Here is a 14,122-nt window from a genome sequence, read left to right on the forward strand (position 1 = left end):
TGAGGAATTTGATAGAACATAGTCTTGGGCAAGATACTTTTCCTCTCTAAGACTTGTATAAAACATGGACTTCAGACCAGCCAATGTCCAGTGCTAAAATTTCTGTTTTCCCATATATAAAAAGTAAAGATGTATATATTTTCTGGTTACTTCATTCCCATCTCATAACACGTATTGGGCAAAGAGCTTGAAATAGGATCGTAAAATTCTAAGCACAACTTGCAAACATCTTAATGAGAATATCACTGTTTGCAAAGAAATTAATCTCTACTTAGCAGTAGTACAGTAGCCAAAAGTATAAACAAAAATGAGCAGCATAAAACCAAAACCATATTTTGGCATTATCAGATTATACCAGGTGCATCTAGAAATACACTCTTAAAAGACTGTTGTGCTAGTTTATGGATTAAAAATACATATCTTAATTATAACACTAAGAATAAGACTCAGGATTCCATATTCCCTGATTTATTATGCTTTATAGAGCATTTCAACGCCCAACATTAATTGCTTACCTCCTCCAAGTAATTAATTCTTCCATATCATTAACAGTAGAGCTTGATACTATAATTTGCTTATCACAGCTGCTTTGGCAATTTATTTACATCCATTTCACTTACGTTTTAGTTTGAAAACACCAAACCAAGTTGGCTTAATCCTATATCTGATAAATTGGGAATTTACAATTCCCTATCATTGGTTATTTAAGAAAAATAATGCAGCAACCATTTATTCTGAGCTTTATAATGTAGGACCCGTGCAATGAAAGGCATAACACTGATAAGGCAAAACTGACATCAGCCATTACCTGGTCGTAACAGTTGACAACAGCAATAGTAAGCCTTGGAATTTGTAAACACTCCCGTCACAATTTACAATGAACCTTTAACTCATTAATTAGATCATTGATTTAAAACTTAAGAGCATAATTCATTATTCTTAGAGCAGAGGGTAGGGGGCGAATTCAACGTGGTCTCTGTCCCCAAGGGGCTTTCAGTCTAGTGGAAAAGATATGCGCACGTGTGGCCCCACAGCAGTGTGGACTGCCACACAGACAACAATGGAGATACAAAAAGAATGATGGAGAAGTGGGAGATTCTGGCCATGATGATCTGAAAAGATTTCACAAAAGCAGGAATACTGAATCTGGTCCGTGAAGCAAAGAAGGATTTCAGATGTTTAAAAAAGAAAGGGGGAGTATTCCACAATCTTTCTGTGCTGGCAGTATATTTAATTTTTGCAGATAAGGAAAAGCGGAGAAATTACATGATCTGATCCAAGTCAGAACAAGAGAGAATCAAAGCCATTCCCTGAGCCTTTAACTCCCGAGTCAAATGGTTCCTGCTAGATCTCATCGCTTCCTTCCCAAGGTGAGACAAGGTTTCTCTGTTCTCACAGCCATCGACGCCCTCCATCGATCCCTCGGTGTTGCCACACCCTTTGCAGGACCTTGGGAGGATGTGCAGAGAAACACACAGAGACAGCCATGTCTTCCTAGAACACGTTACCTTTCAGCTTTGTGTCTAAAACTCAAACAAACACATCGAGATCTATTTTGGGCCCCCTTTACCCACCCTTCTCCATCATTTCAAAGAAAAGGGAGCTTGCGCTTTTCCCCATGGCATGCTCAAGAAGACTGCAGTCCGTTCCTCTAAACCTTCCATTTTTCTACTTCAGTTTTGTCAAGGGTTCCCAGTTCCAAGAAATCGTAATTCAGAACGTGGGGGAGGTTGCAGATTTTTGGCTCAGGAGGTCGTGCAGATGTTATTCCTTAAGGAAGATGATCATGATTGCCTATGTGAGTAATGGCTGTGAGTCGGCTAGGAGCCAAAAGTTCTCTTATAGCAGAATGTATAAACCATTCTCCTACTGAAAGAAGGCCCCCAGTAGGATAATATATTATTACACATGATTCAAATTACAGGATCTGCAGCAGGGGAGCTCATGACTGATTCAGGACAGGCGCTCCCTGAATACTGATGATGGGATGATGGAATGCCTCATGAATTAAAAGGGCTGTGGTTTAGCGCCTAAATCCTTCATATGCTTGAAAAAGTGTCTATGCCTATCATTGTACCCTTTAAGCTTCTTAAACGAATCATGCACTGTTATGAAACCCTTGTCGATGTTTTAAAAATTCCATGTCTTTGAATAATCATATTCAAAATACTCTTTTAAAAAAAAAAAACAATGAAACTTTACCTTCTCTGCCAGAAAACCATATCCCTTTAATGCCAATATGCAATAAAGATACGGCTTAAGACAAATCGCATTTAAGTGTGACCCAATTTCCGCTCTTTGGGATTCTCCAAAGCAACCTGAAAATCTTCACATGCCACACATTTCCAGCCTCTTTAAGTTATCTATATGACAAATAAGTTTATCTCTGACAAACCAAATACAAATGTACGATACGAGACAAAAATTATGTTTCCAGAGGTTTTCTGCTGACAAATGAACTCATTCGTGAATATTACCTCATTTGGTCTATTTTAGTTATATAACAAACTAATAAATTAGCTAAAGGTATTACACTGGAAACGGAGATCAGGCATTTTTACAGAAACACTAAGGCAGATGTTAAATATTACACATTCTAAAACACAAATGCTGCGACATATTCTAAAATAATATGTAAGCTGGTCCCTTAACTTCTTTTCAAGCTGGTTCTTGTATTCAGTTTTTCTAGTAAATGGATGCAAATCAGGTGCATTGTGCTGGGACGGGAAGAGAGAGATTTGTCCAGAAATGACCTCAGTTCTATTCATTAATAAAATGACATGTTGGCTGAGCGCAGTGAAGAATGAAATATAACAAGAGTGAACTTTCCTCCATGTGACAGAAGCACATAAGTGCTTTTGGGATAAAACACTGTATGTAAAATGGCCACTGCAGCATAAAATTTGAAAACATAAAGGAAGCCCTAAGATGCAGATTGCTTGGAAAAAATTGCAAGTTCCACGGCAATGCACTCCCTTACTCTCTATTACCTTGGACAATTCTGAATCCCAACTTGCAAAAAGCATGCTATTCATAAGGGAGGAAGTGCAGTCAGATAAAATAAACAAAGGTTTAATTTTTTCTAAGACTTTTTTTTTTTTTCAAGAAACACGATCATTTTGCAAGGTCAAAACAGAGCAGAATTGTACCCAGAATCACTTTCAGTGACAGTAGACAGCAATGGGTGGGGTGGGAGGAGAAGGTAAAAGCTATCAGAGAGAATGTAGCCACACTTTTGCATAGAGGTTTAAATTATGCCACCAGAATAATTAATGGAAGGACCTAATATGGGGGGGGGGTAACAGGAAAGGGGGGAGGCTATGTTAAACAAAGTTCATTACTGCATGATGTAAATGAGTTTCTCACCAGTGATGTCACTGATTGGCTGAGCCGCAGAGCTGGCTTCGAGCATGGCCGGATTGGCTGCTAGCTCTTCTGGTGCCTGCCTGCTTGGGCAGCGGTTGAACCAGATACTTTCTGTCTCTCTTGTTGTCGTTTGAAGCAAATCTTGTTCAGCCCAGCTGTGTCTCCATAGTAGTGGCACCCTAAGAGAGAGTCTCCCTCCTGCTTCCCACGGCTCGTCTGTGAGGCGGCCGCTGCTATGAAATACCAGCGCTTGGCACCAAGCCCAGACAGCATTCTCAGATCCATCTATAACACACACATACAAAAAGAAAATAAAAAAAAAAAGCAGTTCTTTCATCTGAATTGCATCCTAAGGAGGATTAAGAAGGCTTCCATTGCTACTGATTTGTGTCCTTTCAATTTGATGGCTAAAATAGTTTTTGAAATACAGTATCCTCTCATCTGCAGTAGAACACCATTGGTTAAAAAAAAGATAGGGGGGATCCCCCCCTCCCATGTTTACCTTGATTACAGAAAAATAATTCTTCATTCCCCTCCTAAGCACCGTAACTGATGGTTTTGGTCCCCTACCAGAATTTTAAACTCTCGCCAGATTTCTAATTATATCCGAGTCATTATTTTCAAGTTAAGACAAGGGATCGTAATTAGCATTATTTTTTAGCTATGCGAAATGAGACAGGGCATGAAACAGAAACGATCTATGGAGAGGCAGAGAGAGAGAGAGAAAGAACAAATCTGTGCAGCTTTTTCAGTTGAGCTGACACCCCCTCCTTCCCCGCTCTCCCTCCACCCCCCTTGCAAAAAAGAATGCAGTCATATGAACTTTACCAGACAATGGAGTACCTACAGGCTCTCCCCTAGACAAGTCCTTTATAACCAGCCAGTGCTATGTGCTGCAGACAGTGGCCAATCGGCAGGCTCCTTTCTGCAGCAGGGACACAATAGGTGCATTGGCCACACTGTCCTCCTAGCCCCTGACAGCAGTTCAGGTTCATTTATTGTACACTGGAAGGCACATATGTCTTTAATATTCACTGTGAAATTATCAGTGAGGCTGCCTTTACTTCGCCGTAATTACATCCACCTAATTACCGCACACGAGCTGCAATAGCACTGTTTGCACAGAGTGGCGCATAGGCATGCATGCCGTAAAATATGCATGAACATGCTTGCTTATTTCAATAATAAAATCCCCCAATCATTTCCTTCCCAGAGCTTAATGTTTCATCCAGAATACTTCAGCGGGTATAGTCATCGTTTCTCCCCTCCAAAAGAAAGAAGTGTGTGTGCATATATGTGTGTGTGTGTGTGTTTGCGTGTGTCTATGCATATATACATATATGTGTACTTGCATAATTTAAACATTGTTTTAGTCGTACATTGGGGTGAGGTAGGGAAGTGGAACCTAGTCAGCAAATAAAAGGTTACTGAGGACCTAAGGCATTTTCCCTTTATCACTAAACATCAGAATGAAGTAATAAGGGAACCTGCATGCATCGCCATAGCTGTGCATAGATGCCGATTTATTAGGAGTCCAGCTATCATGAGCACCTACATATGTCTCATTTCCATGTTACATAATTGTAGCATTCCTTGCAACACTGACTCAAAATGGGTGAAAAATTGAATCTTGGCTTTTTGGTGTATTAGTTAAACAGAGTTGGGAACAGTCTGCAGTGGGAACCGCCCGCTAAATTTTTTTTTATTTTATGCATGTTGCATTTACATATTCATGAACAGAATAGCTGTTATGACCGCTGATTCCGCAGCAGGAGATGAAAAGACAGGAGCCAGCAGACAGAGTGTATTAATTTCTAGGGGAAGAATGGCAACGTATGATGACCAGGAAGAGAAGATACTTGGGGTTTCCTTGAGGGGTCACCTCATTGTGTAATAAAGGATCTGGGTAGACAACTAACCAAAATATGTGTAAGTATAATAAACTTAGAAAGTAAAACCAATTTGCATTGTTCACGGCCATTCAGCCACACTGTAAAGAAATAAGCATTTTGAAATGGAGATTTCTGGCTCGGGTCTTTGCAGGTAAATAAAATTGCCTTTTCTTTTATGGCTACTTAGAATATCATCAAAATGGGATGTGCTCAGCAGCTCCGATTTTTCTTATTATTTTATGATTTATACATTTCTTGTTCCAAATCAGAATGCTAAGCTTTAAGCATTGATTATTTCCTAAGGTGGAATTTCACCAATGTTTACCGATGCTTATGGCTACATTTTGGATTTTTAGCTCATGATTCTCTAATCAGGAATGGAATTCATCATTATAGTAGGCACATGAGGAGAAACAGCATATCTATATAGATACATGTATATAACACATAGTTCACCCATGCTAGAGAGAAAGGATCCCGATGTTATTTTTATCAATTTATATTTTATAGTTCTTTTTATTAATATTTATAAGATTTGTATTATAAAATACATTCAAATTGATTTTGCATTTTATAAGAATTTTTTAAAAAGCACAGTTATTCTATGTATACTTTCCAAAAATCAATGGATTTTTCGATAGGAAGGATGAGTGAGGCAAATTCCAAACTAGACATGTAAGAGATCACAAGACTCAATTATAAAAAAACACAAATGATATAAGAAAATTCTACATTTTTATTCCTGAACTACTACATATATTGAAATCAAAACACCAGAAATCAAAGATGTATATTTTTACTTGATATATAATGCAAGATACTTCTTTCCTTGGTGATTGTAGAAAAACCTAAAAAGCTATTTGCCTCACCTTGTTGATGGTTTTTCTATCAGAGTCCAGTTTTTCTAAACGTTCAAGTAAATCACAAAAAAATTTACTGGTAATCAAATCAAGATATGTATACCTCATCTCCATCTCTCTCTCTTTCTCTCAAACACACACACACACACACACACATAAATACACACATATACAACCATGGCTGTTCTCTTTTTCTGTAAGAATGTGCAACTTTTCTACCTAGTCATCTCAGTTCTTTGATCTGGCATTGTACAAAAAAGCCTAAGAAAATCAAAAGGATAACACTTAATTTCTAGTGGTCCATTTTGCTAAGTAAAAATAAAAACAGGATAAACTCTCATAATATTAATAAACACATATATTTAGATTCTACTAGCACATAAAATGTACTTAGAAATTCACTGTAATACAAAGTACTTTGATGAATATAATAATTTTATAGTAAGATTAGTGGATGGTCTGTATCTGACCTCCTTAAACAAATAGGGATTTGTAAACAATGAACACTAAAAATAAAAGAGGCCTTTTTAAGTACCATAATACATTAAGCCTGGCAAGTTAGGCTTCCTACTGCCTACCATAACATTCTGTCATAGTTTGAATTATTAGATATATTGGAAAACAACATTCTATTTTTCATCATATTTTAGTAGTAGGATGTGTTCTTCTCACACCCCAAATACAAAATGCAATTGTGAGATTTTAATATACTACTCAAAGCAAAATAGTTTTGCAATAAAATTTTATTTGAAATCATTTTACTAGAGAACTTAGACCTTCGATGTATCTTAGAAATTTAAACCATTAATGTGAGACATGACATCCAGAGAAAATTAGTAACTAGTGTATTTCCACTCATCATGCTACCATACTTTATTAAAAATACAGTTCTGATCTGCTGTTAGGACATTCTTAATTGGTTGAGTTTTACTAAAGATAAGGAATTTATGGTGCCTTCCCATAAGATCAAAGACATGCATTTATAAAATAAGTGTATAGAGAATATGAGAACCATCTGTGTTCCCAGGGTGGAAGTAAGCAAACTTCTTTATAAAGATCAAAAGCATAACCTTAGACTTATAATCACGATCTAATCAAAAGAGTCAAGTCAGCACAAATTGGTTGTAAGAATGTAAAATAACAGCCAATCACATTAACTTTAAAAATAATACAATGCATTCTATATGTAGAGCCACCTTGGAGAGAGATGCAAAAATAATAAATTAAAAAGCAACTTGTCTGTCTCCTGATGTGACTCATTCTTTAAAAAAAAAAAAAAAAAAAAAAAAACCTTAAGCCACTTTAATAAGTGTGGAAATTATTCATAGTATAATCAACATCAAGAAACAACCACTGTTTATGTCTCTGTCTACACAATGACAAGCATCCAGATGACAAAACAAGATATAGTTAATCATCACAATAACTAAATATCTGGCTGCTTTTGTGCCCATAAACTCACTGCTTAAAATTTCAGTAACTGTATTTTGGGATTCCAAAAGAGCAATTCTTGAACTCTTTAATAATGATCATCTTTATAAGATATGAGAATCGTAGGATTTTCAAAGGTGCCACTTTTGGATTACCCAGTGCATGAATCTGTTTCCAAAGGATACTTTTTTTAGCATAGCTGTGATTGGTCTCATTTATATTGATCTCAAAAAAGGTTAGCAGTGCATCCCTTGTGGCATAAAACACTTAATACCTCAGTTTTTAAAACTTGTTTCTTTTGCAAAGTTCCCAGTTGTTTCAATTAGGATTGTTTATTAAAGGTGTACTCATGGGGGAAAAAAAAACATAATAAATCATGACATCTAAATACCCAATGGAACAGAAAAACTTCAAACAGATTAATCACCTAAAGAGAAATATTATATTAGAAAAACAGCCACAGGTTTTACCAACTGTTAACATGATGCTCTATAATTACTATTATTTATTATTCTATATAGAAGGAATAGCAGAAAACTTGAAAAGGAAAATGAAAACCTTTCATCTGAGAAGTTGTCACCAAGAATCTAGAATTATCTCACTGTCTTTGGGTAATGATTTTCATCTAAACAAAAATTATTTTTAACATCCAGGATGAATAAGAGAGAAACATTCTACCCAAGCCATGACAGAAAGCCAGAATTATATTAAATCTGTGAGTAATAAGTTATTAAATTGTATCTCATAATCTACATGCAGTGAAGTAAAAAAAATTTATTCACCCTACAGGACTGATGTGCAAAGGAAACAAGGCTTCTCTGCTTTAAAAGTGATCTAATTTTCTTCATATGCCCATCCCATTGGGTAACTGGGGATGGGAAGGGGAAATTAAATTTGCCAACTTATCTCATTCTTTTATGGTTTCAATAGTCTCTTTTGAGTTATTTCCCCTGTGGTAGATACAATAATGGCCCTCCAAAAATGTCCACAGACTAATCCCCAGAACCTATGGATATGTTCCCTTACATGGCAAAGAGGAATTAAAGTTGCTGATGGAATTAAGGTTGCTAATCAGCCAATCTTCAAATAGGGACATTATCCTAGATCATCTGCAGTGGCCCAAAGTAATCACAAGGGTCCTTACAAGTGGAAGAGGGAAGCATAAGAAAAGAGTTAGAGATATGACTACAGAAGAGTGATATGAGAGATGCAACACTGTTGACTTTTAAGGTGAGTAAGGAAGAAAGGCAGCCTTTAGAGGCTGGAAAAGAAAAGAAAAAGGAACACAGCTCTGCCAATACTTTGATTTTAGCCTGGTGATACCTATTTTGGACTTCCAATCACAAGAACTATAAGATAATATATTTGTGTTGTTTTAAGCCACTAAATTTGTGTCAATTTGTTACAGTAGCAATAGGAAACCAATAAATGCTATCTTTTGAATAAATGAAGGTCTTAAGGTAAATGTGCTTCTCCTCTAAAATGATGGGGAAGAGATGGATTTAGAGATCTTGTGATTTTGAGGAATGGGAATTGTGTCCTTGATGATCTCTTCTTTGAATGTGTACCTTGTCTGATTTCTGGACTCCTGTGTAGGGTTCACTGAGGTAGCATAGCTGATCCTTCTGGGCCTGTTGGAGCATTGCATTTGCTCTCAAAGCTGAAGTCCTGGTGCTCCTGGGTGGCTCAGTTGGTTAAGCGACTGCCTTCGGCTCAGGTCATGATCCCAGGGTCCTGGGATCGAGCCCCGCATCGGGCTCCCTGCTCAGCAGGGATCCTGCTTCTCCCTCTCTCTCTGCCTGCCACTCTGCCTACTTGTGTTCTCTCTCTGTGTCAAATAACTAAATAAAATCTTAAAAAAAAAAAAAAAAGCTGAAGTCCATGCATCTCAGCATTTTGCCTTGATCATAATATCCTCATGCTGTGTAGCCTCTTAATTCTAGCTTCAGACTTCTGTTGGAAATCAACCCTCTCAACCTCACTGCATTTACCTATCAGGGCATGTGAATATGTCTGGATCCTCTATAAACTTTGTGGTCATAATGAACCTCCTCCATGTTGTTCTGACATGAATCTTAACATGACTCTGAGCATCCAAAGGGGATTACAACTTTCTCAATTCATGTCCAGCCAATCCCTGTGTCCATGGGAAGAAGTCTCCCCTCCTCCACCAAGGAATCACCAAATTTATCTAGCGGTATATTGAATAAAAACTCTCCTTGGGACACATGGGTGGCTCAGTCAGTTAAGTGTCTGCCTTCTGCTCAGGTCAGGATTCCAGGGTCCTGGGATAGAGTCCCACATTGGACTCCTTGCTCAGCAGGGAGCCTACTTCTCCCTCTGCCTGCCACTCCCCATGCTTATATGCTCTTTCTCTCCCTTTCTCTCTCTCTGACAAATAAATAAAATATTTAATAAAAAAAAAAAAAAACCCTCTTTGGGCCTTAAGCCCAGAGAAAGGAGAGCAAGAGCATACACATATACATTTGCTTCTTCTTCTATTTGTTTTCTTCTTCCTACACTCACCCATGTCAGAAAGATTGGTATTTTTTGTTCTCATATGATAGATTTCCTTTTACATCATATCCTCTTCCTTCAGGAGGTGGCACCCATAAATCCTTCTTTCACTGATTCCAAATGGTAGAATGGCTGTAGAGGAATATGGCAAATAGGATTTTCAGGGATAAAAATGTACTTTTTTATTATTTCAAAATATTATGACCATGGACTACTGGTTAAAATGGCAAATTTGATCTCAACATCTTACTAACACTACAGAAAAAGTATTCTTTTTTTCTTTATGGGGATGGCAGAGAGAACAAAGGAGGAAAACCCAAAAACAAAAATTTGAAAGGTAGAAACAGAACAACATTTTGAAAAGTGGAACAAAATTTGGAAAGATGGATAGTTGGTGACTAATTTCTCAGACCTAGGAAAACTAGATCCTAAGCCAGCAATAGATAGAGCCAGAAACCATATCAAGAAAGTTTCAAGAATCAGAAGCACCAGATACTTTGGACCTGGCAAGAGAGAAGGGGAGGATTAAGAAAATGATTAGAATATATTGACAAAGAAGTTAAATACCTACATCTCATCCTCTACTCCATGTTTATGGGCAAATTACTCCACCGCTCCCAACCCCCCACTACAGCAGAAGACTGAAGGTTTATTATCCAGAGCTTTATTATCTAAAAAAGAGTTGACACAGTTGAGGATAGAGTTCTCATACTCTAAAGAGAAGCTTTAAGTCAGTATATGCATTCTAGATATCTAGATATCTTCCCACACCATTTTCTTCCCTAACTAGGTTGGCTCTCAAAAATCCTAGCTTCTGGGGCGCCTGGGTGGCTCAGTTGGTTGAGCGACTGCCTTCGGCTCAGGTCATGATCCTGGAGTCCCTGGATCGAGTCCCACATCGGGCTCCCTGCTCAGTGAGGAGCCTGCTTCTCCCTCTAACCCTACCCCCTCTCATGTACTCTCTCTCTCTCTCATTCTCTCTCTCTCTTAAATAAATAAATAAATCTTTAAAAAAAAAAAAATCCTAGCTTCTGCATCTTCTTTTCTGAGCAAACTGACTTAGCAAGAAAAAATAAAATAAACATAGAATGTAGAAGTGATGGCTAGCTATACAACAAAAATTATCATCTGCTCCCATAGTATAGATTTGTCCCTATGAGGTGGATGCCATGCAAGAAACTGTAATTCCTATCACCCTATAAATGTATATGCAAAATTACGGTAATGGGATATGAGTGGAATCAATGTGTACCTCTTCTTGGCCTGGCAGGTCCATAAAACATTGTCTTAGAGCTTTTCTTTATGTTATTTTCCCTTTTAAGCTGTTTGAAATGTAGATGACCTCCAGGGTGACCTTGAACTTCACATATTAAAGAGGACAAAGCCTCTGTTGGTCTAGAGCACTAAATGACTGTGTGTAGAAGGGATGGTCTCCAACATAATTACCTACAAAAAATAATTTTTTATGTGTATTTCAGTCATTGAACACTTTGGGTCTACTGGGTCTGTTAAAAGAGTAGTATGCTATAGCAAAAAGCATAATATAAGTAAATATATAACAATTATGCCAGCCATATTACATATAGTGAAACTCATTCATAAGCCTCATTCAGGCACTCAGAGCTTCTGTCAACTTTGTAGTTCTTATCTTTTAATCTTATGCAGAAAATGAGATATAGAGGACACTGGCAATATAACATGGAAATTAGAAAAAAAAAGTAATGAGACAAAATGGAGGCAATAAGACTATACCAGTTAAAGCTTTTTAAAAGATTATCATTAATGCCATGAAATAATTCAGAAATATGAAAAATTCTCTCCATGAGTAGAAGACATTACAAAAAGAATCTAGATAACCAAAAAAGTTACCAACATTTCACTTAAATTCATAATAATAAAAATGAAAAACTAAAAAGAAATTGGAAGTTAAGCTTAAGAAGAAACTTTCACAAAGTATAGAAAAAGACAAATAAATCTACAACAGAGGAGAAATTATGAAAAGTTAGAAGTTTCAGGAAGTGCAAAATTTAAACAATAGAGAAGTTTATGGAAAGAGAAGTAAAGATAATTAAGAAAGAAAATCATCAATGATATAATCAAGGAAAAATTCTGGAACTAGAGAACACAGTTTCCAGAAAGAGTTCCCTAACTGCCCAGCAAAATAAATGAATATAGATCCACACCATGGCATATTAGTTCAGAATTTCCAATCACTTAAGACAGGAACTTCTAGTTCTGGCAATGGATGGAGTAGCTGACATTAAACAAATGCTCTGCCTAAAAACAATGATAAATTTGAACAGAATATAAAAATTACCTCTTTGAGAGCATTGGAGTGCAACCAACATACACACAAATTGTGTGTGTGTGTGTGTGTGTGTGTGTATGATGTTATAATCCTTAAGAAAAGGGAAGCATATACTAAGAGGCGTCCATATTCACCCCAGCTTTTTCTTTATTTGTATTTCTCAATGTGTGCTACAGGAGTGATATAGAATTTTCTGAGCTTTCTATATAGTCCTCTGATGGTTCATTCCTTAGGGAGTGTGATCTCATCCTGAGGTTACAAGCCATAACCTATAACTAAGGGCTTTTTCTAGTATTAAGGGTAAAAATAAAATATAACAAACATAGTAAACCCTAAAGCTAACCTTGTACTAGACCTTGTTGATCCATCATTCTATTTTTCACCCCAAATTTTGTGTATCCAATAAAAACTTACAATGCATGTTTTTAAAAATACAGGACAAATTTACTGAGAAATAATAAAAAAAGAAACAGAAAACAGAAACAGACCCACAATTGATTCAGGCATGGAATCAACAGACAGGTGCTCTAAAATAATGATAACTGATGTTTTCATGAAATTAGAGGAAATATGGAGAATTTCACCAAAGACAAGGCATCCATTAAAAAGAGATTACAAGGAAATGGCAGAACTGAGAAAACATAAAAACTAAAATAGAGAATAAATTTATATTTAATAAAATATTAAAAGTAATAGGCCAGAAGATCAGTGAATTGGAAGACAGATCAGAAGGAAAGAAAGGATAAAGAGGAAGGAGACACAGGAGATACTGTAAATGTCTCAGATAAGTGTTACAGGGCTCCAGAAATTGAGATGAATGACAATGGGGCAGAAGCATTATTTGAAAACACTCTAGCCAACTATTTCTAAACTGATGGAAGAAACCAACTCATAAGTTCAAAAAACTGTACAGAAGGAAGCCTAAAAAATACACATAGGTAAATCATAGTCCAACCATGAAAAACGAAGAAAACACTTTCAGTGTAGCACCAATAACAATTATAACTGACTTTTCACTGAAATAATGAAGACCAGAAGACAACGGGATACACATTCAAAGTGCTAAAAGAAAGAGGGGAATAACAGCCAAACTAAAATTCTACATCTGGTGAATATATCCCCCCCAAAATGAAGGCAAATTAACAAAGTAGACATACCAAAGACTTTGACATTATCATATATGTAATAGTAAACATACTAAAGAGAGCCCTTCAGATGAAGGAAAATAATCACTGATGAAAGTACCAGTAATATGTAATTATAAAAGATTAGTGACTGTTATATACAACAATAATAATAATAATGGCTTGTAGAATTTGAAACATTTGTAAAGTAAAATATATGCCAACATATAGGTAAGAGGGCATAAATAGAATTAAACTGTGATGAGATTCTTGCTTCAATGTGGAAAGTGGTAAAAGTACTAAATTCACATAGACTGTAATAATTCAGTGATGATATTGTAATATGTGGCAATATCCCAAAAACATTAATACAAGAATGTATAACTTAAAAAGATAATCAAAAGATAAATAAAATCAAAATTCTTGATTAATTCAGAGAAAAGCAAAAGAAGAAATAATAAACAAATAGAACTGGAAGACAACTGCAAGATTAATTTAAAACCAATTATATCAATGTATACACACTAATATTCAAGATTCAACATGGTATATGCTGTTTGTAAGACACAATCTTTAAATATAAGCATGGGATACAAATTGAAAGTAAAAGGATAGAGAAAGGCA

The 14,122-nt window shown here is 36.3% G+C and overlaps 1 protein-coding gene across 4 annotated transcripts in view; it reads right to left on the reverse strand.

The window, feature by feature from the left end:
• LOC123863282 (uncharacterized) overlaps nucleotides 1–14,122 on the reverse strand; it is a 691,187-nt gene that overhangs the window by 624,826 nt on the left and 52,239 nt on the right. For all 4 annotated transcript variants that reach the window (XR_010407890.1, XR_008504970.2, XR_010407884.1 and 1 more), the window contains exon 2: nucleotides 3,367–3,651. Coding sequence is in view for 1 of the 4 variants with exons in the window: in XM_064580041.1 (XP_064436111.1) it covers nucleotides 3,367–3,651 (285 nt within the window). In the remaining 3 variants the exon portion in view is untranslated. The remainder of the gene's footprint in view (nucleotides 1–3,366; nucleotides 3,652–14,122) is intronic.

Source organism: Mirounga angustirostris, unplaced genomic scaffold (assembly GCF_029215605.1).
Source record: "Mirounga angustirostris isolate CCGP_5_RB_7025 unplaced genomic scaffold, mMirAng1.0.hap1 SCAF_1, whole genome shotgun sequence".
Classification (NCBI taxonomy): domain Eukaryota; kingdom Metazoa; phylum Chordata; class Mammalia; order Carnivora; family Phocidae; genus Mirounga; species Mirounga angustirostris.